At 37.4% G+C, this 25,920-nt stretch overlaps 2 protein-coding genes across 3 annotated transcripts; both read left to right on the top strand.

The window, feature by feature from the left end:
• Nucleotides 1-1,484: 1,484 nt before the first annotated feature.
• On the top strand, nt 1,485-14,731 carry LOC107850403 (nuclear pore complex protein NUP1). Its single transcript, XM_016694901.2, has 9 exons — nt 1,485-1,876; nt 6,467-6,513; nt 7,667-7,773; nt 9,204-9,396; nt 9,517-9,795; nt 9,904-9,990; nt 10,112-10,756; nt 11,225-11,580; nt 12,515-14,731. The coding sequence occupies exons 1-9, from the start codon at nt 1,606-1,608 to the stop codon at nt 14,436-14,438; spliced, it is 3,909 nt and encodes a 1,302-aa protein (XP_016550387.2). The 5' UTR covers nt 1,485-1,605; the 3' UTR covers nt 14,439-14,731.
• A 507-nt stretch (nt 14,732-15,238) lies between these two features.
• LOC107851426 (mitochondrial acidic protein MAM33) lies at nt 15,239-24,013 on the top strand. 2 transcript variants are annotated; one of them, XM_016696427.2, is made up of 3 exons: nt 15,239-15,837; nt 18,249-18,583; nt 23,578-24,013. In XM_016696427.2, the coding sequence occupies exons 1-3, from the start codon at nt 15,667-15,669 to the stop codon at nt 23,741-23,743; spliced, it is 672 nt and encodes a 223-aa protein (XP_016551913.1). In that variant the 5' UTR covers nt 15,239-15,666; the 3' UTR covers nt 23,744-24,013. The 2 variants fall into 2 exon arrangements, with proteins under 2 accessions (XP_016551913.1, XP_047256840.1); XM_047400884.1 differs by having other exon boundaries at nt 15,344-15,837; nt 23,501-24,013.
• The last annotated feature ends 1,907 nt before the right edge of the window (nt 24,014-25,920 follow it).

Raw genomic sequence — 25,920 nt, 5'->3', positions numbered from 1 at the left:
ATTGTACAGTTTGTTAGTGTAGTGTACTTTCCTGGCAAGTAGTGAAGTAGATCAATTGTAATGACAACCATTACACATGCTAAGCTGAGCAATAACTAAACTCAGAGTCCACAGGCGCCAAAAATTTGGTCCCCAAAAACTGCCCCCAACTTCTCTTAATGGACAACGTTCAAATAATAATAATAATAATTAAAAAAAAACACTCAAATAATAATTAATACATATATTCACGCTCCTCATCAGAGTTTTATTTTATTTAAATTTCATTATTTCCAATAAATAAATAAATAATTATGTTCTTAATAAACAACATATCCATGATTACTCCACTTTGTGGAGCCAGAGAAGGGTAAGGGTACACAGTTCAGAACACTATCTCTACTTCTGAGGTGAGGTAGAAAGGTTGTATTCATGTGGTTAAAAATAGTTTTTAGATAATTGTATGACTATATATTATTTCATTTATGGCAAAATAAAAATTTTAAAGTAAAATTATTTTTTATTATAATAAGATGCTATTATTTTTGGGACAGACAGAAAAAAGGTGCCACATAAAATGATGTTTACGGAGTATAATTTATTATCCATTTTGTATAGTTTACAATTAATTCAATTCAATTTATAAATTAGTCAAATTAATAATGGAAAAACAAAGACAACCAACTTCCGGCTTCACCTCAAATTATCTATTGTGTTTTTTATGCGCCCTTTAGAAACATTCATTATGAGTGTGTTCTTAAAAAAAATGCTTATTTTACTTTTATTTGTGTACTGTATTAAAACATGACCACTCATCATTGAATATTTACTCTATTTATGTATTATCTTATCATAATTGAAGTATTTATATATATCATAGAATTCAACAGGGAAAAAAGTACTCCCTTTCTCCAACAATACTTACTCACTATACTAAAAATAAATACTATTCAATAACATTTCTACGATTTGAAAAATCATTGGATGATTTATCTTCTTTTACCTTATGTTATATAATGCAATGCGTCTAGACATTAAATTTATTATACTTAAAAAATAGTTTAGTAAAATTACCTCTATTATTTATTGTTTTTTAACTCATATTTTAAGTAATGGTAATAAACATTATTAAACGGGAGAAGTAGTTAATTTGTCTTCAACTTTTAAATAAAAATAATTTAAGATAATTTTTGTTTCAAAATAGTTGATCTTTATTTACTTGATATAATTTTCTTAAAATTTTTTTTATTAGAAATCTATTTTATCAAATTAACCTTATTAATTATGTTTGAAAATATAAGTATGTATAATTTTTTTAAGTATAAAATCATATTAAAATAATATAATAATATTTTTTAAAGTTCATAAAAAAAAATTAAACTGAAATAAATATTCTCATCAACTACAGTCTCTTTTGAAATAGGGAGAGTATTTCTAGAAATGACCACATATAATTTAAAACGAGTAAAATAAATAATTTGGCAGTATCTTATACTATATGAAAATAATAATGGGCATCGTTTTCCGTGTCTGTCCAACGAAATAAAACCCTAATTTCCCTCTCTCTTCCATTTCATTACTCCTTGCATTATTCTCTCCCTCACCTCTCTCGAAACTTCCAGTTAAATGTCGACGGCGACGGAATCCCCGGCGGCCACCGCAAAAACGACGGCGTACGAAGGTTCCGGTGGAGCCGGTGGGAAGTTTAGGAAACGACCTGTCCGACGGAATCAGACGACTCCGTATGATCGTCCACCGACGGCTTTACGAAACCCTAGTTGGCTTACAAAGCTTCTTTTTGATCCGGCGTCGAGATTAATAACTTCCGGTGCTCAACGGTTTCTTTCTTCGTTGTTCAGTAAACGTCTTCCCCTTCCTCCGACAGCATCACCTCCAGGTACTTTTTTTGTAGCGTTTATTTATTGCTGAAATTTGTGAGATTTATCGCTTTTTCTCAAGGAAATGATGTAATTTTGGTCTTGTTTTCGCGTAGTTATGTGATTTCTGGACTCATGTAGTGTGAAAATTGGTAATTTTGCTTTATCTGGCCTGGAAATGATGTAATTTTGGTCTTGTTTTCGATGTCTTTACGTTGTTGTGCGATTTTTGGACCCATGTAGTGTGAAAAATTTCTTTATCTGACCCTGAAGCTAGTGAATTAAGTCGTTATGTAATGTCTATTTATTGCTAGAATTGCGAGATTTATCATTTTTATTTCAAGGAAATGATGTAATTTTGGTGTTGTTTCGATTTGGGTACGTAGTTATGCTATTTTTGGATTCATGTAGAATTTTTTTGCAGCTCTATAAGGTCTATTTATTGTTGAAGTTGTGAGGTGTATTGTGTTTTTGTCAAGGAAATGATGTAATTTGGTAATGTTTTTATGAGTTTGGACTCGTGTAGTGTGAAAATTGGTAATTTTGCTTGGTCTGAGAAACCAGTAGTTATGTATCGTCTATTTATTGCTGAAGTTGTGACATTTATCATTTTTTTCCTCAAGGAAATGATGTAATTTTGATCTTGTTTTCCAAAGACTCGTGTAGTGTGTAAATTGGTAATTTTGCTTTGTCTGAGAAACCAGTAGTTATGTATCGTCTATTTATTGCTGAAGTTGTGACATTTATCATTTTTTTCCTCAAGGAAATGATGTAATTTTGATCTTGTTTTCACGATTTCGGAATCATGGTGAAAAAATTGGTAATTTGCTATATCAGACGCTGAAACTTGAGAGAGTAGTAACTATGTAATGTCTATTTATTGCTGGAGTTGTGAGATTTATTTTTTTTCTCAAGGATATGATGTAATTGTGTTGTTTTCGATGTGTTTATGTATTTGTGCGATTTTTGGACTCATGTAATGCTTTTTTTCCCAGTTCTGTATCGTCTATTTATTGCTGAGGTTGTGAGATTTTGTGTTTTTGTCAAGGAAACAATGTAATTTTGGTCTTGTTTTAGCGTAGTTATGTGATTTTTAGACATGTCGTGTGTAAATTGGCCATTTTGCCTTATCTGTCCCTGAAACTTGAGAAACCAGTAGTTGTGTAACGTGTATTTATTGCTGAAGTTGTTAGATTTATCACTTTTTTTCCTCAAGTATATGATGTACTTTTAGTCTTGTTTTCGATGTGCTTAAGTTGTTATGGGTTTTTCGGAGTGAAAATTGATATTTTTCCTTACCTGACCCTGAAACTTGAGAAACCAGTAGTGCTGTAGCGTCTATTTAATGCTGGAGTTGTGAGATTTATCGCGTTTTGGTCAAGGAAATGATGTAATTTTGTGTTGTTTTCTATGTGTTTATGTAGTTATGTGACTTTTGGACTCATCTAGTGTGAAAATTGGTAATTTTTGCGATTTTTGGACCCTGAAATGTGAGAAAGCAGTAATTATGTAAATGTCTATTTTTGAAATCGCATGTAAATGTCTATTTATTGCTGGAGTTGTGAGACTTACCATTTTTCTCAAGGAAATGATGTAATTTTGTTCTTGTTTTCAATGTGTTTAGGTAGTAGTTATGTGACTTTTGGACGCATGTAGTGTGAAAATTGGCTATCTTTTCCAGGAACAAATGATGAGCTTTATCTCGGTGATTGGATCTTAGTATATCTATGTAGGTTGTTCAATGATGAACATATTAATGTGTAGGGGTGCAAATGGTTTTTGTTCTAGTGCTGTAAAATTTGGGTTCTTTGGGTATATTGCTAGAGCTGTGAGTTGGTAATTTTGCTTTTATCTGACCCTGAAACTCGAGAAACCAGTAGTTATGTAAATGTCTATTTAATGCTGGAGTTGTGAGATTTGTTGTTTTTTTCCTAAAGGAAATGACATAATTTTGGTCGTGTTTTCGATGTGTTTATGTAATTATGTGATTTTTGTACTCATGTACTGTGTAAATTGGTAATTTTGCTTTATCTGACCCTGAAACTTGAGAAACCAATAGTTATTTAATGTCTATTTACTGCTGAATTTGTGAAATTTATCATCGTTTTTCAAGGAAATGACGTAGGTTTTGTCTTGTGTTTGCGTAGTTGGGCGATTTTGGACTCATGTAGTGTGAAAATCAGTAATTTTACTTTATAGGACCCTGAAACTTGAGCTACCAGTAGTTATGTGACGTCTATCTAATGCTGGAGTTGTGAGATTTATTGTTTTTTTTCGGGAGTGATGTAATTTTGGTCTTGTTTTCGACTATGTTGCTCAGACTCTTCAAAAATGATCAGCGGGTGCATGTCGGATTTTCCAAAAATAGTGTATATTTGGAGAATCCGGATTCGACAAGGGTGCGGCATCGAAAGTGAAGAGTCTGCACAACTTAGATTTTCGATGTGCTTACGTAGTTATGTGATTTTTGGACTCATGTAGTGTGAAAATTGGTGAATTTGCTTTTTACGACCCTGAAACTTGAGCTATCAGTAGTTATGTAACGTCTATTTAAAGGAGGAGTTGCGAGATTTATTGTTTTTTGGGGGGGAAATGCTGTAATTTTGGTCTTTTTTTTGACTATATTGCTCAGACTCTTCAAAAATTATCAGTGGGTGTGTGTCGGATTCATCATAAGCTAAGTTGCTCGGACTCTTCAAAAATGTCTACGGGTGCATGTCGGATCCTCCAAAAATAGTGTATTTTTAAGGATCCGACACGGGTGCGGCAACATTTTTTGAGAATCTGACATGGGTACGGCATCGAAAGTGAAGAGTTCGCGTTCTCAATGTGTTTACGTAGTTATGTGATTTTTGGACTCATGTAGTGTGAAAATTGGTAATTTTGCTTTATATGACACTTGAGCTTCCAGTAGTTATATAATGTCTATTTAATGCTGGAGTTGTGAGAGTTATTGTTTTTTCGGAAATGATTTTGGTCTTAATTTTGACTATGTTGCTCACACTCTTCAAAAATTTTCAGCGGGTGTGTGTCGAATTCTCCAAAAGTGGTGTATAAGTGGAGAATCTGACGGGTGCGGTATCGAAAGTGAAGAGTCCCCGCAGCTTAGGTTTTTGATGTTTTTACGTAGTTATGTTATTTTTGGACTCACATAGTGTGAAAATTGGTAAATTTGTTTTATCTAACCCTGGAACTTGAGAAATCAGCAGTTCTGTAACATCTATTTATTGCTGAAGTTAGATTTGTTGTTTTTTTCTCAAGGATATGATGTAATTTTTGTCTTGTTTTCGATGTGTTTACTGTGATTTTTGGACTTATGTAGTGTGAACATTGGTTATTTTGCTTTATGTGAACCCGAAAATGAGAAACCAGCAGTTATGTATCGTTTATCTACTGCTGGAGTTGTGAGATTTATCACTATTTTATCTAGAATGATGTAATTTTGGATCTTTTTTTTGGCATGTTTATGTGATTTTCCATCTCATGTTGTGTGAAAATTTGTTATTTTTTTTTTTGGAGAAAAGAGTGTGTTTCCGTTTTGTTTGAGGAACAAAGGATGAGCTTTATCTTGGTGATTGGATCTGAGTGCCTGTAGGTTGTTCAATGGTGAACAAGGGATGAGCTTTATCTCAGAGTTTTTGTTATTTCATGGTTAAAGTTTTAGTGCTGTAAATTTGGGTTCTTTGGGTATATAGCTAGAGCTATGATTGGGTAATTTTGCTTTATCTGACCCTAAAACATGAGAGACCAGTAGTTATGTAATGTCTATTTGTTGCTGGAGTTGTGAGATTTATCATTTTTCTCGAGGGAATGATGTATTTTTTATCCTATTTTCTCATAGTTATGTGATTTTGGACCCATGTTTTTGCTTTATCTGACCCGGAAACTTGAGAAACCAGTAGTTGTGACCATGGAATAAGTAAAATAACGTTAATCTAGTGGTGTTTCAATTTCTGCTTTTGACTCCCACTTATACTACACCTCTCAAGTCATTTCATAGTGTCGAACTTTGGGTATGTAGCAGAGCATTTGCTTACTGATTTGTGCTACTACTCGAGCTTGTATAGTTAACAGGATTGAGTTTTTACCATTTTGATATTGTTATGAGGTTTGACTTTAATATACAATATTGTTCTGCTTTCTACTCGAGCTTATATAGTTTTTTTTGTGGGGTGGGGTTGGGTGGGTGGGGGTCCTTTTTCCTTTCTGGAATATCCCAAGGGTTTCAAATTTTATACAGTTATACATGTTTCTACCTGAGCTGATATAGTAACTGAGAATGGATTGAACTTTTTTCATGATTGGCGTTTTTTGACCTTGTTGATACGATTTAGACATTCTGTCTAGGTTACTTTCCATTTTCTCCCCCTTCCTTCTAATCGTTGTTGCCAGCCGAGAAACCCACTGGCTATTCTGTTTTTTGGTTGTACATGGCAAATTTCTATTATGCTACCTTTGTTTGACACCAACTAGATTGGGACTAAGACACAGTTGATTGATTGGTATTATTAAAAAGATTTAATCTTCCAATAGTACTAGTAGCATTCTTGTTCTATTTTGCTTTCATCAATGACTTTATTTGAGGCATGACTTCGTTTTAATATAAACAGGACCAAGCCAAGAATCACTGAATCTACCTCAGGAGTCATGTCCCAGTGTAAGTTTATTATTCTTGAACTTTGTTCACCAAGGTATGGTGTCTTTATAATCAGATCTGAGTTGATTATGTGATCACATATGTCTTCCTAGACAATGCAGCTTGTTTATTACTTTTTTCGTGCTAGCATCATTATCTGTTAAGAAATGTATGTTTCACTTTAAATTCATGATGACAGCTGATAAAACACCATGCAGATCTTGTAGGAGGAATGTGCTGATGTACTAAGTTTTAATTATGTGGATCATCTGTCTTCCTATACATGGCAACTTTCATATTCCTTCTATGCCGATTGTCATCCTTTCGTTTGGTGATCATGTATTCAGTGGAATTCAATAATTTATCTATTAAGTAGTGTTTAAGAGTCACCGCTTTAAGCGATGTGAAGCATGGGGTTACTGCTTCAAGGGTGAAACCTTGTTTTTAAGAGTCACTGCTTTAAGCGATGCGAAGCATGGAGTTATTGCTTCAAGGGTGAAACCTTGCCTTTCAGAGAATCTGTGCTTCACAAGTGACAAAAACGGAAAAATGTCTTTTGATCTCAATCTTGATGAGTTGAATTAACACAAGTATTATTGATGTGTATGAGATGCTGAAATTAGTTATTTTAGTTACAACTTTAGTACTAACTTCATATATGTTGGGCTATGTTGCTCGGACTCTTAAACAATGTCACTGGATGTGTGTTGGATCCTTCAAAATAGTGCATTTTTGAAGGATCCTACACGGGTGCGGCCACATTTTTGGAGAGTCCGAGCAACTTAGATATTGGGTGTCAGTAGGCGTTGGTCATGTTTCATTGTGAAAATAGAAAAGAGGTAGTTTTCGTTTTAAACTATATTTGGAAGTTGGAGTTGTGTTTGGTCATAAAATAAATTAGAGTTCTTTAATTTTTGTTTGAAAATTATTGGAAAAGGTAAAACAAGTAAAACCAATTTTTCTTTGGATTTTATGGCCTAACAGACCCTTAGTAGTTTTCGTTTATTATGTGCTTCACTTTTCACGTAGAGCCACATGAACCTTGTCACATCTTGCGCTTTTTTACTTTTAAGAGCACTACTATTAAGAAATATATGCTCTACCATAAATGTATATTTGTGGCTAATGCTGATAAAACTGCCCCTATGTGGAACAATTATTGCTCTCTGTGAAGGAGCATGCTGAAGCACTGGTGGTGGCTGGACAAGGAGGTGACTGCAGCTCTGGGGACGGCACATTCTCAGAGCTTGAGCAGCTCTTGAAGCAAAAGACATTTACAAGGTAAAATTTGTGCTAATTGACTGGGTTGCCTAAAAATGAACTTTATGTTTAACTCCTTTCTAGATTTTTTTTTAATGACTTCTTGTTGAAGCAGGATATTGCATTAAAAAATAACAAAAAGTGTTTGCTTACTGCACATTTATTGGATTGAGAAATTCTATCATTCCATTTTTATCATGTACATCTACCTCCTAGATGAATAAATGGCATGTATCCTCATGTCTTCCCTCACAAAGCCCACAGTTGTACATGCAATTGTTCCTCTCCTTGGTAAATTATTATTATTGTTATTTTGATGAAATAAGTAGTTGTATTAAAAAGGCATCAAGGAGATGCAAGGAAGATTACAAATCAAAAGGTTGCAACTGTAAACACTGCAAAAAACACTTAAGAGCTGGGAGTTATGAACCAAAAGGAAAAAACTTAAGGCTGCTAACCCACTGAGCTGATAAAATCTGGAAGGGGGATCATATCATTTATACTGTGTTGAACATGGTTCATGTGCTACGAGCCATTTGAAACATCTCATTTGTGTGGTAACTATTTTTCCAAATAATTACCCTGGTTTTCTTGTAGAACTACCTGCTTCGGTTGGTGATATTTCTTTGCCGATATCTTGTCTCTTGTTGTCTCTGTTTCAACAACAATAACAACAACAAACCCAGTGTATTCCCACATAGTGGGGTGTGGGGAGGGTAAAATGTACGCAGTCCATACCACTACTTCCGGAGAAGTAGAACGACTGTTTCCGATAGACCCCTGGCTCAAGACAAAGAATAGTAAATAAATTCGTAATAAAGCATGAAACAAGATGAAATAACAGAAATAAGACACCCACAAAGTAATACCCTGCACTAACGCACCAAAGGCACCCCCATGCCCCCTCCTACTAGCAACTCCAACCTATGGACTTAGCCCTAAGACTACCAGCCCGGCTACCCCAAAGCTCTCCTAACCACTTGTTGTCTCTATTTACAACTTCTGAATAACCCTTAAACAAGGGGAATGCCATGTATCTTAGCCGTGATGGGACATCATTTATGTGCAATTTCAGAATAGTGAAAGGGGAAAGAACAGAATTAATTCTTGATGGGACATTTTTTCAAGTAACTACTCTACTTTTTGGCATTTTGAGCAATTCTTTATCTGAACTTTCTGTTTGAGCTTTCTTTTCTACTTGGTGTTAACAAGTCAATCTTTTTCGGAAGTACTATTAGGTAAACATATTTGTCAGGAAAGTAGTTCTGAAACATGCATTCTGGTTTTCCCGTGATCAGTTGTCGCTTCCTACTACTTTAGAAATGTTGCGTCTGGATCCTATTAGATTTTTGAGTTCGTTTAAGGACGGAGAAATATTCCTTAGTGGAATTTTATATCAACTTGATTTCAAGGTGGATATCCTTTACAGATGCAAAATGTTCTTTGTGCAGAACTGAGATTGATCGCTTGACAGAACTTTTGCGCTCAAAAGCTGTAGACATGCCTATGGGAGATGAAGAGAAAAGAGACGGGGCCATTCAATTGAGACCTGCATTGGATTCTTCGAGCAGCTTACTGGAAGAAAATAGGTCCGTGAAGGTTATATCCGGCGGATATGTCGCAACTCCTGTAACAAATTCAAGGGTTAGAGCATGTTCCCTAGTATTTCTTTCTGAATATTTTCTATGGATGCTCAAGTCTGTTGACCTTGCAAGAATTGGATAGATTTTGATAGCTTGACATATTTATGGTTCATACTTACAGATTCTTGAAGATGATATTGCAACTCCTGCAGAGCTTGCAAAAGCCTACATGGGGAGTAGGCCATCAAAGGTGTCACCATCAATGCTGAGCACGCGAAGTCAAGTTTTGAGAGAAGATACATCACTGCTAACAAATGTGCAATATGTCCAAAGATCACCCATTCCTTCAGGGACTACCAAGACTACTGGTTTTCTTGGGATTCGAGAAAATGGGTTTACCACTCCAAGATCTCGTGGCCGATCTGCTATATACAGCATGGCTCGTACACCATACTTTCGAGTAAGTCAAACTGATGTTCAGAAGGTCGATTTGATTTCTGTTTACTTTTATGATGGAAATTCTACTGTGTGACTGAAACTTTTTTGTTCTAAATTGATTTACTACCAGGCTACCAGCTCAGAGAAGTATCCCTATGGTGGGTCTTCATCATCTAAGTCTGTATCGGAGCAAGATCTACTTTTTGGTTCTAAACAGGTATTTATTGACAAATTACTATGTTATTGTTTTGAACTCATTTGCATTGTAAAGCAGTGCTATTATCAGATGAGTTTATCCTTATTTGTTTATTTAATTTTAAATTTTTAACTCCTTTCAGGCCCTCAAACGAAGGAGTTATGTTCTGGATGATGATCTTGGATCTGTTGGTCCCATGCGTAGGACTAGGCAGAAGCCTAATCTTCTATCTTTTGGAACTTCACATCCCAGCGCAAAAGTTGCTTCTGCAGTTAACCTGCATCCAGAGGTACAGAAAGTTGTTGGAGATTTTGAAGATACCAAAACCACGCCTGCAAAGCATGTAGCCGTCCCTCCCAAATCCAGTGAGACTGCTGCAAGGATATTGGAGCAACTTGAAAAAATAACCCCAAAGGGAAAATCATCAGAATCCAAACTAGCTGCAGGGAAAGAGAATAAATTGACACCAAACATGCTTCGTGGACGAACTCTTAGAAGCTTGGAGGATTTGGATTCATCCAAGCTGCTGCAGAGTGCACAAGATAGCTATAAGTTGGAGAACTGGTCTAAAATTTTTTCTCCCAACCCCAGTGAATCAAAGCAAGGTGAAATTAAACAAAATGGACATAAGAGTTCTGTCAGCGAGTCACCTAGTATAGTACAAAAGGATACAATCTTTTCATTCAAAGATACTCAACTGATTGTTGAAACCAATTCCCCGGAAAAAGATATGTCAGCAGCTCAACCTCCTCTCAAGAAACGAGCTTTTAAGATGAGTGCATATGAGGTGCGCATCTTTTGTCTCAGTGCATGGCATTCTGGGACTTGCTTTAACAAGTTTTGAATTTTGCCATTGGGTAGCGTCTTTTTTACGGATACTGTTGAACAGCTTGCTTTCTGTTTAATACTCTTTTTGTGAAATGGTCTTTTGTGTATGAATGGTTATTTTTCTGTTCATAAAGTTTCCTTCCATTGTAGAGATCCATGTGACCATTTAATGAGGTACTGAATTCTGCTCTTTGATTGTTACCACCGTCTACTTTGGTATTATCATATATGCAAGTGGGATATATCTTGTGTTGCATATTCGCTTGTTCCATTTGTGCATCTTTAGCTGCTTCACTGGCCATTATGAATTCAACTTACAGAAAACTTTGCTAGTTTGTTCTTAGTTGTCTTCTTTACGATTCTTTTGAGATTGATATCATCTCTGGTCATTTGTTTATACATGTTTCTATTGTGGTGTGTTCCATAGGATTCCTTTGAGCTAGAAGAGGACATAAACTCTAATGGGCCTTCATCTCAATTAGTTGAAGGGAGAGAGAAGTTGGAAATATCTGCTGCTGATCCCACAAGCAAACCTGCTGCTTTGCTGGAAGTAAAGACACCTCCAGGGGTTTTAGGCAAAAAATCTGATATGGGGACCCCTGAAACTGGTGCAGCCGCTGTCAAGAACACCATATTCCTGTCGACACGTTCCCAATCGCTGAACTCTAACCTACTGCCTACTGCATTTGACAAATCAAAGGAGACGAGTATTGACAAGGTTCCACCATTTCCATTTTCGCCGTCAACCTCCGTAATGGGGTCAAAGCCAGGAAGCTCGAGCAGGTTAGTTCCTACTACAACATACAGAGAATGGTCAATTGACTCTAGTTATCTTGTCATCTGATGCTCTTATAGGTTATTTGTTCTAAAGATATTCTGAATAGCTACTTGATTAAAAAATGATATTGTTCATAGCCATCTGTGTCCCTTTTGTTGAAAATATCTTGCTTCGACAACCTTATTATACTGAAAGGCGAGCGTACTTCTCAATATGTATGGTTTTGGGATAATTGTTTCGATGTCATGCATTCCTCGCTGAATGTTGCACTTGATTTAGTGGAACTAGTGTAGTGGTGGTTCTTATCCCTCTTTCTTAATTAATTACGTCCACTAACTCTTTACCTGAAATAGAGATGGGGTCCGTAAGTCAATTTCTCCATAGAACTGTGAAAATGCGATGGTTGACAAAGGTAACCTACCAAAACTGTGAGCAATCAAATGTTCTACAGATTTGTAAGCTTTGAAGAGTTCTAAGACAGATCTGAGATTGTATATGTTCAAATTTACTATAAGTGATGAAACATGCTCATTTTTTAAGTTTGTGTTGTGATTGTGGGGATCGTTTCAAGCTTCTTGAACCCTGAATTTACTGAGATCATGTTGATATTTACAATTTGTTCCTTGCCACTGCCGGATATCTGTGTGTTTGAAATTTAATTGAAAAATAATATCCCTGATCTCTTGCACGATCTAAAGATTTGATATTTTTCTTATTATCACTCATCCACTCTCAATTCACGTTAGTGTAGAAGTTTTGTTTTCCAATGTAGTTGCGAGTAAAGGGAACCTCGGAGGAAATGAGGATGTTGCGTTGGATGAGTAGTTAGAAGTAGTTGGAAAATGTGATGAATAAGGAAATGAATAAGGCTTTTGTGTTTTGTGTACCCTTTTTAAGACCACCTGAAAGTGCATCTGATATTTGTTCAAATGCCTGCAGCCTGTCCAATCTAGCGTCCAGCACAACTGATGCTCGGCCTAATCCTTTTCAGTTGGATAACTCACAGAAGGCTATGGAAAACAACGGCAAATTAGAAGCAGTACCAACAAGTGGTATTTTCTCGTTTGGTGCTCCATCCAGCACTTCAAGTAATGGACTGTTTGCTACCAGTCCTGCTTTCTCAGCCACCTCTGCCTCGACATCCGGTAATTTTAAAAATGATGTTTCGACTAGCAGCTCAAATGTTGTTGCTCCTTTGACCAGCATTTCAAGTACGATTGGTGCCACAACAGGAAGCTCTACCGCCTCTTCTAGCAGTCTCTTTGGTTCCAGTGTAGCATCCTTAGTTCCCAAGGAACCTCCTGCCAAATTTGGTTTCTTGGCGGTTCCGCCAAAAGCAGTTTCAGAACCAGCAACAACTTCCACTGCAGAAACTATAGATGCGAAAGCCAAATCGGAGACTGGAACTACTTATGGAAACTTGAAGTGTTCGCCTTTTGGTGGCTCTACAAGTAGTATTTTTGGTGTTAGTTCATCAGTAATTTCAACAGTTACTACAGCTAGTACACAGTCTCAGGGTTCTGTTTTTAGTTCGGGAGGTGAATCACTTGTTAATGCAGAGACTTCTGTTGGTGGATCTGGCATTTCTGCTGTCTCGGGGAGCATGCCTACTCCGTTCAGTTCATCTACTTCATTGCCATCCACAGCAAAATTTCCTGTATTTGGTCCTGCACCTGGTACTACTGGTCAAGTTTCTGCTTCTCCTTCAAATAATGATCTAGTTGGCTCTACCAATGCTGCTTCTGGAATATTTAGTTTTGGTGCTAGTTCATCAGCTTCCAGGGCAGCAGGCAGTTCAAGTGGGCCTACCAATGGGACAGCCCCGTTGGTATTTACTTTTGGTGCCAGTTCTGCAGCTCCTCCTTCAAAAGCCAGTGTACCTGCTAATTCCAGCAGCGCTACTCCTGGGATATTTGGCTTTAGTGGTAGTTCATCAGGTTCCTCAACAAATGCTGTTAACATCTCCAGCAGCATTACCCCCAGTATATTTAATTGTGGTGGTAATTCTTCTTCTTCATCGACAAATGCTGTAAATGCTTCAGCTACTCCCGCCATATTTAATGTTGGTGGTAGTTCTTCAACTTCCCCTGCAAATGCCGTGAACACCTCCACTAGTGCTACACCTAGCATCTTCAGTTTTGGCGCTACTTCCTCAGCTCCCTTGACAAATGCGGGTAGCATTGTCAATCATAGTCCATTCAACTTCAGTGCTACTTCAGCCTCTTCACAAGCCTGTAGCACTGCTGGAACTTTTGGATCTAGTTGGCAGCCCCCAAAGTCCACTGGCTTTACTTCCTCATTTAGTTCTTCCAATCCCTCCGGTGGGTTTACATTTGGAGCATCTTCATCTTCTTTTGTTACTCCAAGCACTTCACCAGTGGTCTTTGGATCAACCCCCAGCACTGCTAGTGGTTCTACTTTTTTGTTTGGTTCAACTTCCTCCACAAATTCACCCTCACAGCCCATGTTCGGTAATTCGGCATTTGCCGCATCCCCAGGAAACAATGAGAACATGGAAGACAGCATGGCCGAGGATCTTGTGCAGCCTCCTGCACCAGCAGTTTCTTTTGGGCAGCCTTCTGTCTCTCCCTTTCCAGGTGGCTTTGCATTTGGTTCAGCAGCGAGTACATTCCAGTTTGGCGGCCAGCAGAGTCAGGCTGCTCCCCAGAATTCTTCTCCTTTTGCAGCATCAAGCAGCTTAGTTCAGGCAGCACCACAGAATTCTTCTCCATTTGCAGCGTCAAACAGCCTAGAATTTGGTGGTGGAGGGAGCTTCTCGTTGGGTAGCAATGACCCTGACAAATCAGGCCGGAGGATTGTGAAAGTTAATAGAAGCAAACACAGAAGGAAATTCGAACACTAAGCACAGATCTTCGATTTGTTGATAGATGTCGAGTGGCAAGAGACAACTTATCATTTGATTATATAGCGCAGCAATCAAAGGTCACAATTTTGTTTACAGTTTTTACAATACATGAATGATTTGTATTGTACGCGTAGGGTCTATGACGGGTGTCTTGGTTCGCCATATTTGTTTAGCCAGCTTTGCTTTCTGTAGTACTTCTGCATGTACAATAGGAGGGAAATGATTGTGCCTCTAAACATCTTTTTTCGATGGATCTACAAGTATAATAATCAAGCGTATCATCCATCCCACTTGTGTCTTAAAATTAATAGTAGATAAAAGCTAAAGGTATTTGATAGTGTTTGCCTACATTAAATTCTTGAAAAATTTTCACGAGTATTTATAGCTGACTGGATGAAAGTGCTTTGTTCATCTGTGAATTGGGGTCACTTTATTCAGTCAATGATATTTTATCTATTTTTACACAACTAAACCAAAGAAATTAAAAAGGGCCGTTCAGTATACTAAAGTTCATAGCGATCATTGTGCTAAATCTCATGCTATGGAGGAGTGAAATTTTGGGTACCATTCCACCCGATGAAGCTAAGTAGACTATACAATTTAGTGCCAAGCGAAAGACAAGCCACAAATCAAGAAATTAGTTGCCGTAATTAAGTGATGTAATGGATCATTTTTTGCTAACATCATGTACTGGATTGTTTTTATCTGTTAAAATTACCATCCATTCAAATAAGATTGAATGGGGTTTTCTTCCTGAGAGAATAATTGATCTAGATTTACGAATTACGAAATATAGAACGGGAAGAATTGGGGGAGAAGGATTTATCTACCGGATAATTATGTATAAAGTTACTAAGGCAGCCATATATAGAAGACTAGGACGGCAACTGAAATTGCTTCAAATTAAATATTTCACGTGACAATATATCATATGCTAATACACAAATATATAGGAGATTCTAAAATTAACAGGTACTCCTATATTGTAATAAAATGTACCCAAAAAATAAAAAAGAGTTGACTAAAATTTTTCACCAAATACTTCATTTCATTTTACTATTTCTTTGATAAAAACTTTAATCAAAAGAAATATTTTATTAAACTAACCCTATCAATTCCTTTTTACTACTACTACTAGTGTTGTTCAAACGAAGAAGCTAGTCCAAGTCCTGAAAAGAAAACGCGGAGAGTAAGAGAGAAGGTTTTTTTCGAGAGAGGGAAAAAAATGCTACGGAAGGTTGTAGCATGCGCCGGAAGCGCAGTGCAGCAGCAACAACAGCCATGGCGCACAATAGCATGGCGGCGTTCATCTAGTGTTTCATCAGCGGTGAACAGTATAATCCTCCGGTCCCTTAAAGATCATTATCTTGAAGTCTCCAAAATGACCCCTCCTCCGGTAAAAGCCATGAGACTAAATTTTGAATCGTTTTCATTGTGTGTGGTTCTTCTATTGTGTATGTGTTTGTGTCTGTGCTACTCTCTCTTTTTTTTTTTTTTAAATTATTATTATTGTTTTCTGATATTGTGAACCTAACCCCCCAAACCCAGCTACTCAGAAGCCTATAGGGTGACTCGAACTCCCAACTAGTGGCGGAGTCAGTATTTTCAGTAAGGGGTTCAAGAAAAAGTAAATACATGAAGAAGCCAAAGGAGGCTCAACATCTAATATATAGAATTTTAATGTATTAGAAGGGCAAGGGGGTTCACCTGGTATCTATTGTTGGTGGGAGGTGACATGTATCCCATGGATTTAGTAGAGGCGCGTGAATGCTGACTCAGACATCACGGTTATTAAAAAAATAATAATAATAATAATAATAATACTCCCTCCGTCCCATTTTAGTTGGGCACATTCCATTTTACATGGTGATTAAGAAATCGTATATTGAAATGATGAATTTTACTACCCATATTAATGATTTCATTGGGCATAGAAATGGATATTGAAATTGTAATTGTTCACATTTAATGTATACTATTAATCGTAGGGGTAAAATTGGAAAAAAATAATTAATTCTATCCTGATTTTGTATGAGATCAACTGATATGAGACATTTACTTTTAGTAAGATGATCAACTAAAATGGGACGGAGGGAGTAATATGTAATTCTAACCATTTATAAACAATGTAATTTGGATTGCGAGGGAGTTCAAGTGAACCCCATGCTTCTAACCTTATGATTGAAGGTCAGGGGTTCTAACCATTTGGATATCCTTCCCCTATGGAGGTTGTATTGAACGATTGAGTTTATTCGGAATATTTATGATACAAGAAGCATATTTATCCTATTTGTACTGTAGGAGCAGCTGAATATTAAGCTATAAAGTTAAAATGGTGGTTAAGAGAGAGAATTAGGGATGATAGCTCGAAGGAGGGTATCGTTTCTTTTTTATTTCTTCTTTTGGGGCGTTTGAATGAGTGAAGAAGGTAAAAACCACAATGGTGCAGGGTTAAGTGCACATCATACTATGGATGTTGAATTATTTCACAATGGAAGTGTGTAAAATTGCTCTAGTGAGCTAACATGATATTGGATGTAAGGTGAATGCACTTTAGCAATGGCATTCCCCTGGCTGCATTCTCCAAAGTAAAATATCTATAGGTAATATAATGAATTATTTGTAATTACAAGAGCGTGAGTTGAAATCTCTTTCAGTGCAGTGGATATCAAACTAAGCGCCTGAAAAGAGATCTATAATGAAGAGCGACATCTAACCTCAAGCCACATAAGCTTGAAAGTTACACAAGCTTACATGCTTTAGAAGCAAACAAATGATAGTGTATTATTTGGAAATTGTGCTACATGAGTTTTTATTTTTTAACTTTTTTTTTGACAACTGAGTAAATATCGGTCATGATGGCATTAATATAAGAGACATGACAATGTGCATTAGGTTTAGGGAGCACAAAATGTCCAAGTTCATTTTTAGACCTTTATGCTCGTCTATATGACGAGGAGATCACGGGTTCAAGCTGTGGAAAAACAAACCCTTGCTGAAATGTAAGGTGAGGCTGCATACAATAAATCCTTGTGGTTTGGCCCTTCTCGAACCCTGCGTATAGCGGGAGCTTTAGTGCACTCGGCTGCCCATGACACATATTTTCCACCATTATGGCACAAATTGTCAATGTATTGTGAAGCTAGTGTCTCTCGTATACTAGTAAGAGACTAGTGTCGTGGACAGCTACGGATTACAACCTTTTTTGTGTTTGCAACACTTTCTCCGCCTCATATCATATGTATCCTTTGGGATTAGCAAAAGCTTTGTTGGGTGTTCTTATAATGGGTTTTCTCTTAGGACATACCGGGTGTGATCCCTATACGATGTAGTAAGTCATCATGATGCTGGTTGCACTTTTGTTCTTCTGGGGGTGTTAGAGGTGGTGTTTAATTGTAGCTAGTTGTGTGGCTGTTGTGGAAAGAGAATTTTCAAGGTAAAAATGCAAACCATGTGTTTGTGTTAGTGTAAGGCTCTTCTAGTACCTAGAAGAACGCCATCTAAGATGCACAACAAAACACCCACGAAAGAAAAACGAAAGGAACAATCTGTGAAATTTGAGGATATTATTCATTATATTTAAAGTGATAGCTTCTGCAGATGATGACAGCCCTACCTAACACTTGTCATGGAAGTCCTGATACTTAAATCTGAAGCTGTCTTGTCATTTAGTATGGAAATTTCAAAATCTAAGTTAAAATTTGTTTACGCTTCGATGCCTGGAAATGAATTGCTGCTAGTTTAGACTTTAGACTACTGTTTATGTGATTTTTGATTTCTTTATGCATCTCTTTTGTTGTTTGACAGAAAGTTAGCCCTCCTGCTCCATTCACTGTGGTCAAGGGGGCACTTGATCATGGTGGTCCTGTTCTAAGACGAACCCATGGAACTGAGGAAATCGGTATCTCCGTCATGCGGTTGGCCAACATTATTCCTGGAGGAGGTGGAGATGAGGAGGAGGATGGTATCAATCAGCTTTTTCTACATGTTGACATTTCAAAGCCAGGACAGAAGAAATCTCTGCATTTTCTTTGCGGGCTATATCCAGATGCTTTGGGAATACACTCAGTCTCATTGAGACCAAAGGCTGAGTCTAGTGGGTTACTTGGTGTTCCAACCAATTATGGTGGCCCAGTTTTTCAGTAAGTCTTTCTCCTATGCAGTTTTGTTTCCGGGGGTCTATCGGAAACAGCCTCTCTACTTCTCTTGAGGTAGTGGTATGGTCTGTGTACACTCTACCCTCCCCAGACCCCACTAGGTGGGAATACACTGGGTATGTTGTTGTTGTTGTTGTCTGCTATATTTATATCTATCAGACATCATGACCTGGTTGTCTATTTTCTTCTGTATTAAAAACTATTGAATTTGGATGTTTAGCTGTATGTTTCTACTCATTCAGACGTCATGACCTTGTTGTTTATTCATTTCTTTTGTATAAAAGAAGACTGAGTTTGGACGATAGTCAGAGTTTAAGCTCAGTAGTTTACTGAGACACTACTTGATACAAAAGTGAGTAGCTTTTTAATGGAGTCCCATATTTGACAGTATAATCATAATTTTTAAGCACACAACCAAAAAAAAAAGGCATGTTTTCTTAGGTGGGCACTTCTGTTGTCTTGCTATGTACCTGGAGTAGCCTGGAGGGACACTACACAATAGATAACTGTTGATTTATGTTTGCTTCTCATGTTTCTGCAGTTTGTCATCGATAACTATCTTGCCTCACACATGTATTCATTTATTTAGGTAAATAGTTTCCCTTTCCTTTAAAATAGCCTGAACTGACCTATAGGTTCTGAAGGACATAATTCTGTATCTAGGACTGTTATGTATTCCTCAAAGCTTTTCCAATATGAAACAAAGTTTCTTTTTCCATTTGTCTCTGGCGTCACAATGACATGCCAGTTTGCAAGAGAAATTTGTAACCTTATGATCCCCATATATTTCCATCTGAATAACGAGGAAATTATGGAGAAGTATCTTGTAGAGATAAGTAATGCAACTATGTAGCATTTACTCCTAACATTTAGATCATAAAAAAAGGGCAGCCCGGTGCACTAAAGCTACCGCTCTGCGCAATGTTCGGGGAAGGGCCCCATCACAAGGGTGTATTGTATGTAGCCTTACCTTGCATTTCCGCCAGAGGCTGTTTCCAAGGCTTAAACCCGTGACCTCCTGATCACGTGGAAGCAACTTTACCAGTTACTCCAAGGCTCCCCTTCTTTTAGATCATGAAAGTGAAATTCAAAAATCTTCTCGTCTGGGACAGGACCAGTAAACTGGGGCAGAGTTTAAAGACCTAGATTACTTATTTTTCTCTATCTTGTCTATGGTTCTGCAGGACTATTAGTTTATGATGAACTGTCATAACTTGCTGTGGGTCTATCGGAAACAACCTCTCTACTTCTTCGGAGGTAGCGGTATGGACTGCGTACATTCTACCCTACCCAGACCCCACTTTGTGGGAATACACTGGGTATGTTGTTGTTATTGTTGTTGTTGTCATAACTTGCTGCGACACAGTGGAAAATTTTACAAATTTATTTTGCAAGGAGAATTTTGAATTTCTTTCAACTGAATTAATTAGAGTATTATCGTATATGAATGTGTTAAGTTCATTTGGCTTCATAACATTGTAGAATCAGAGTAGGGGCATCAAGAGGTTAGATTCAACACTTTAATCAGGGTAAGGGGATGGACATTCATATTAAATGAATAAAGGATGTTCGAACTAAAACAGTATAAGGTTATACAACACCAACATACCTAATATATTCCCACAAAGTGGAGTCTTGGGAGGGTAGAGTGTACGCAGTCCCCCAACGAAGTAGAGAGGCTGGTTCCGATAGACCCCCGGCTCAGGACAAATATAAGTATAGAAAAATAACAACAAACAAAATGGGATAACACACCAATAGATAATAAAAGATATAACAATCTACAAAGTAATGTTAGACACAATCTATCAGAAAATCACAAACATCACCCAAACACCACGAACAAGAAACTACAAGGCACACACATAACACTACGACTATAGGCACAAATACAAACAAAGCACTTCTTCCTATTCTTAAGGACACACTCCTACCCACTAACCCTCTACCCTAATACGCGTCTTCCACACCTTCTTTTCTAGGGTCATGTCCTCAGTAAGGTGCAACTGCTCCATGTCATGTCTAATCACCTCCCTCCAATAATTCTTCGGCCTACCTCTACCCGCTTGAAGCCATCCATAGCCAACCTCTCACACCTCCGAACTGGGGCATCCGTGCACCTCCTCATTATATGTCCGAACCATCTCAACCGCACTTCCCTCATCTTGTCTTCCACCGAAGCCACTCCAACCTTCCCTCTAATACTGTCATTTATAACCTTATCTCTCCTAGTAAGTCCACACATCCTTCGCAGCATTCTCATCTCCGTCACCTTTAACTTTTGGATGTGGGAGGTCTTGATTGGCCACACTCCACTCCATACAAAATAGCCGGTCGAACTGCCACGCTGTAGAATTTTCCTTTTAAGTTTAGGAGACACCTTCTTATCACACAAGACTCCCAAAGCAATCTTCCATTTCAACCACCCTGCACCAATATGGTGTGTGACATCCTCGTCAATCTCTCCATTCCCCTGAATCATAGACCTAAGATACTTGAAACTATCTCTATTCTGAATGTCCTGAGAATCCAGCTTCACTACCACGTCTGCCTCATGCAATAAATCGCTGAACTTGCACTCCAAGTATTTCGTCTTGGTCCTGCTCAACTGAAACCCTTTAGACTCTAGGGTTTGTCTCCAAACCTCTAACTTATCATTAACTCTTCCTCGGGTCTCATCAATTAGAACTACATCATCAACAAATAACATACACCAAGGCACCTCCCTTGGATGTGCCGTGTTAAAACGTCCATCACCAAAGCAAATAAAAATGGACTAAGCATCGATCCGTGGTACAACCCTGTCAAAACAGGAAAGTGCTCCAAATCTCATCCTATCATCCTCACACGAGTCTTCGCCCCATCGTACATGTCCTGAATCGACCTAGTGTACACCATGGGAACACCTCTAACCTCCAAGCACCTCCACAAAACCTCGCAGGGGACTTTGTCGTATGCCTTCTCAAGATCGATGAACACCATGTGTAAGTCCTTCTTCCTCTTCCTATATTGCTCCACTAGTCTCCTCAAGAGATGAATGGCCTTGTTAGTCAAGCGACCTGGCATAAACCCTTCTCGAAAATAGTCACGATCCTCTTTCTCAACTCTACCACCCTTTCCCAAATATTCATAATGTGACTCAACAACTTGATGCTATTTTAGTTATTGCAACTCTGAATGTCACCCTTAGTTTTGTATAATGGAATCATCATACTCCATCTCCAAGCTTCAAGCATCTTCACCGTCCTAAAGATGACGTTAAACAACTTGTTTAGCCACTCGATATCTTCCCCGCTAGTGCTCTTCCCAAAATCCACCGGAATCTCGTCTGGCCCGGTCGCCCTACCACTACGCATCCTACAAATTACTCCTCAACCATTATACGCCTACAATAATAACCGTAGTTGCGTCACCTTTTCGAGTGCTCCAAGGCCCCCCGCTCAAAGCCTTTGACCCCCTCGTCATTCAAGAGTTTATGGAAATATGACTGTTACCTCCTCCTATTGAGGGCATCTTCCACCAATACTTTGTCATCCTCCACCTTGATGCACTTCACTTGGTCAAGGTCACGGGCCCTCCATTCCATAGCCTTAGCAGGCCTATACAACTTCTTATCCCCGCAATAAAATGAATGGAATGAGAACAATGAGTAGGATATCCTTACAGGAAAAGGACAATGAGTAAGATAATATAGAATGACTTGAACGTGCACCATCCTTTCTTATCCATTCTCTCCTATTCTTTTTTCTTAAATCAATCCGGTCCTTAATCTAACTTTGCCAATATCAACCTGTCTTTTGTATGAATTTAATATCTCTCTCGATGGCTCATTGGTGGTTACTTGGGTTTACCCAGGTAACTAAGTATCTGATGCCAGAATGGTCTTCCTGTTGCACATTCTACAAATCCGTAGCTTGCCAAGCAGAAAGAGACCCTGCATTAGTATAAAAAACTCTTTGGGTGTTTGCTTCTGTTAATTCAGTTCTTATACACAATTTGAGAATGTAGTTCACGACCGCCACATCTTTGCTTGTTGATTTCCTAAAAGTTCTACGGAACTTCTTAACGGGCTGTGATTGTTTGAAAGGTCAAAGTTTTAAGCGGTGCATGATGCCTGCTACCATGATCAATTTGGACAGAGTTAGGAGGAGAGAGGATAAGCAAAAGTAAAAGAGTTAACTGGGTAACAAAGTAGCCACCTTGGTTTATCTAGGAAGAGCGAGATATATGTCAGTCTAGGATGAATCTGAATTTGGTTGTTCTATGTTTCATGTGTTTTTGGAGTAGGCATACTCAGTTCTGTTATATGAATTACTTACTTCTCTAGAGGTTTTTGTTGAGCAATAGAATCAACAGTTTGTGTTCAAAGTTTGTATAGGCACCTGCTGAAGCTGCTTACACTCGGATGTCTTGGTAGTTTATCAGCTGAAAATGTCGTTTGCTAAAACCCATTCTCTTCAATCTGTGCATTTGTATGTTGTCAATGAAGGAGAACTGGTTTTTCCCTTCCTCTTTTAAGTTAATGGCTGAGATGAACCGGAATGGGAATTGTTTTCTTGCTGTTTTACGTGTCTCCAGTTTTTAATATCTGATTATTGCACTTTCTTATTTATCAAAAGGATCCTGTTGCTCAAGTTCCACAACGGTTTGTTGTCTTTTGGATTAGATGCAATTGAGTTTTGTTTCTGTATTGTGTCTTTGTTCCTAAACAAACTCAACTCTGGGATGTATTTATTTATGCATTTTACTGGCCATGCATAAGGAGGTCAAATAGTGATGGCATTTTGTTGTGAACGGCAACGGTGGGGTTTTGTGTGGCAACTGAGACTTGGAAACTCTGGGATGTATTTATTCGTCCATGCATAACGAGGTCAAATAGTGATGGCATTTTGTTTTGAACAGTGGGTTTTGTGTGGCAACTGAGACTTGGAAACTCTGTGAAGTGGAACGCCATCTGATTTATTTTATTGCAAATGCAGAGATATTGATGAGAAAATCAGAGATGCACTGCACAGCTTCATTGAAGAGCGCGGAATTAATGAAAGCCTCTTCCCATTTCTACAAGCTTGGCTCTATGTGAAGGACCATCGGAATCTTATGCGTTGGTTTAAAACAGTTGGTGTGCTCATTAATGACAGCAAATAAGGAGCTTCTCATGCATAACCATTCATTTAATGGGTCTTTGAAGTGCTTGTGTACCATAGGAAAAATGCTAGACTTCTATAAATTGTCAGAGTTAATGGAAGGTAAAAAATTCAGGTTAAACAGAATGAGCATGCCTGCTAGGTCTCAGTGAATGTATAGTTTGCTTGTGAGCTATGACAACTTTCAATTGTCTTAATTGCGGGATATCATTGAGACACAGATCCTTTTGTTGTTTTGAGAGAACAAGGTCATTTCTCCTTTTATTTCCAAGCTCTGCTTTCTACTTTATAATTCACGCATTTTGGCTTTCATCTTTTTGATGTGAAGAACACTTTAGTGTTGATCAATGGCATTATATTGAGGTATATGATATTTGTTAATTATGCCCAAAATGATGGCCTTGGCGGACAGAGTTATCTGGGTTATCTGATACTTCTTGTTGACGGGAGGTGGAAGGTATCCGTCATATTAGTTGTGGTACGTGTAAGCTAGTCCAGATACTACAGTTATCAAAAAAAAAATTATGCCCAAAATGCCATTCCTTTGTCCTACTTTATTTACCGCTTTTTTATTTCTTTTATTTACATCTCTTTGATGCTTAAAAGCTCAAGTATGATTAACAAATTCTTGTTTACATGTCTTTTTATCATTTGAAAAGTGAACAATTTTGCACCAGATTTGTAGCATAAAGCTACTGAAGGAATGGTTTTTGTATTACAAAACATAGGATCAGATGATAACATCAAGCCCATTGATGAGTGATGACATATTTGAAACATAATTCATATCATTTGGAGGCTAGTCATATTCAGAAATTACTATAGTTTGAACTAATTTGCGAAATAAGCATGAGAAACAAACATCAGTTTTCATGCTAGTGGAGTTTATGTGCTTTTTTAACCTAAATTCCCCCTATCTTATCACATCTGTTCCAAGTCTATTCATACATATGAGTCGTTTGCAGGAATATTTTATGAGATTATGTAATCTACCTATCATATAGGATAGTAATTTCGCCATTTTAGTACAAATAGTGGGATAAAATAATCATGAGATTAGCTAATTTTCATACCAAACATGAGATAAAGTTAATCTAAATTTTATCTTGTGGTGGTTATTATTCTTATTTCACGTACCAAACAATAGTGAGTCCGGGTTTGGGGGAAGTGGATGCCAGTTCTATCATTATAAATTTTTATCTAATATTGGGTGAAATAGGTTTCTCACTCAAGGGATGTGACAAGTTGATTGAGATTCTTGTGAGGTTAATCGAAAGTGTTGGGTTAGAGTTTTGAAAATAAAAACATTATGAGAAGCGATTTTACTATCTTTAATAGGTCTATCGACATGAATCTGGATTAATCGGGTTAGTGAACTTTGAATATCTAACGGTTAAAACTGGGAAAAGAAGAAGAAGAAGAAATGGTTGATATATGTCAGCAGGGGCGGATCTACCTTGTAATCAGGGGTTCATCCGAACCCCCTTCGACGGAAAATTATATTATTTTTATACTATTTTTATAGGGTCAAAAATATTTTTGTGTATATATAGTAGATGCTGAACCTCCTTCGACTAATCCGTATATTTACTTTTGAACCCCTCAATGAAAATTCTGACTCCGCCACTATATATACGTGAATGATGAGGACTTGCAGCAGGACATTTAACACATTTGATTGTTCAACCAAAAAAATTATTATGAAAAAATACATTCATTTGTTGCCAGTTGCCACTCACAAAAGAAGTTAAAATGTATCTTTTACGTATTAAAATATGGTACACATATTTTATATATAACTATGATAGATACTTTTTTAATGTATTTATTTGACTAGTAAATGTAATTATTTTACTGCCAGATGTGTTAAGAACCCTTGATTGAGCCTTCTACTTTTTGGGTTAATATTGTGAAGGTATACATGGTGGGCTTTGATTTCTGAATTGGGTGATTTTGTATTGGCTTATGATTTCTTGGCCAATATTTAGTAGTATGAGCATTTAGGAAATGATCTCGTATGTCTACTTATAAATCGAATGAAAGAAAATGATAATTTTAGATTTCTTCTGTGTAAAAAAAAAAAAAAAAAAATCCTATAAAAAGAACACTAAGCCAAAAACGAATTTATAAAGAGCTATAAAATCAAATCTCTGTCCTCTTCGAACACTTGGATCTAAT

Source organism: Capsicum annuum, chromosome 12, assembly GCF_002878395.1.
Source record: "Capsicum annuum cultivar UCD-10X-F1 chromosome 12, UCD10Xv1.1, whole genome shotgun sequence".
In the NCBI taxonomy this organism is placed as follows: Eukaryota; Viridiplantae; Streptophyta; class Magnoliopsida; order Solanales; family Solanaceae; genus Capsicum; species Capsicum annuum.
This window is presented reverse-complemented; position numbering and strand designations above follow the sequence as displayed.

Excerpts from the sequence above, each read along its gene's own strand:
- LOC107850403 (XM_016694901.2), top strand. The coding sequence starts at position 1,606 with ATGTCGACGGCGACGGAATCCCCGGCGGCCACCGCAAAAACGACGGCG. Across the intron at positions 1,877-6,466 it reads TCCGACAGCATCACCTCCAG|GACCAAGCCAAGAATCACTG; the intron begins GTACTTTTTTTG and ends TAATATAAACAG. Across the intron at positions 9,991-10,111 it reads TACTTTTTGGTTCTAAACAG|GCCCTCAAACGAAGGAGTTA; the intron begins GTATTTATTGAC and ends AACTCCTTTCAG.
- LOC107851426 (XM_047400884.1), top strand. The coding sequence starts at position 15,667 with ATGCTACGGAAGGTTGTAGCATGCGCCGGAAGCGCAGTGCAGCAGCAA. Across the intron at positions 15,838-18,248 it reads CCAAAATGACCCCTCCTCCG|AAAGTTAGCCCTCCTGCTCC; the intron begins GTAAAAGCCATG and ends GTTGTTTGACAG. Across the intron at positions 18,584-23,500 it reads TATGGTGGCCCAGTTTTTCA|TGGGTTTTGTGTGGCAACTG; the intron begins GTAAGTCTTTCT and ends TGTTTTGAACAG.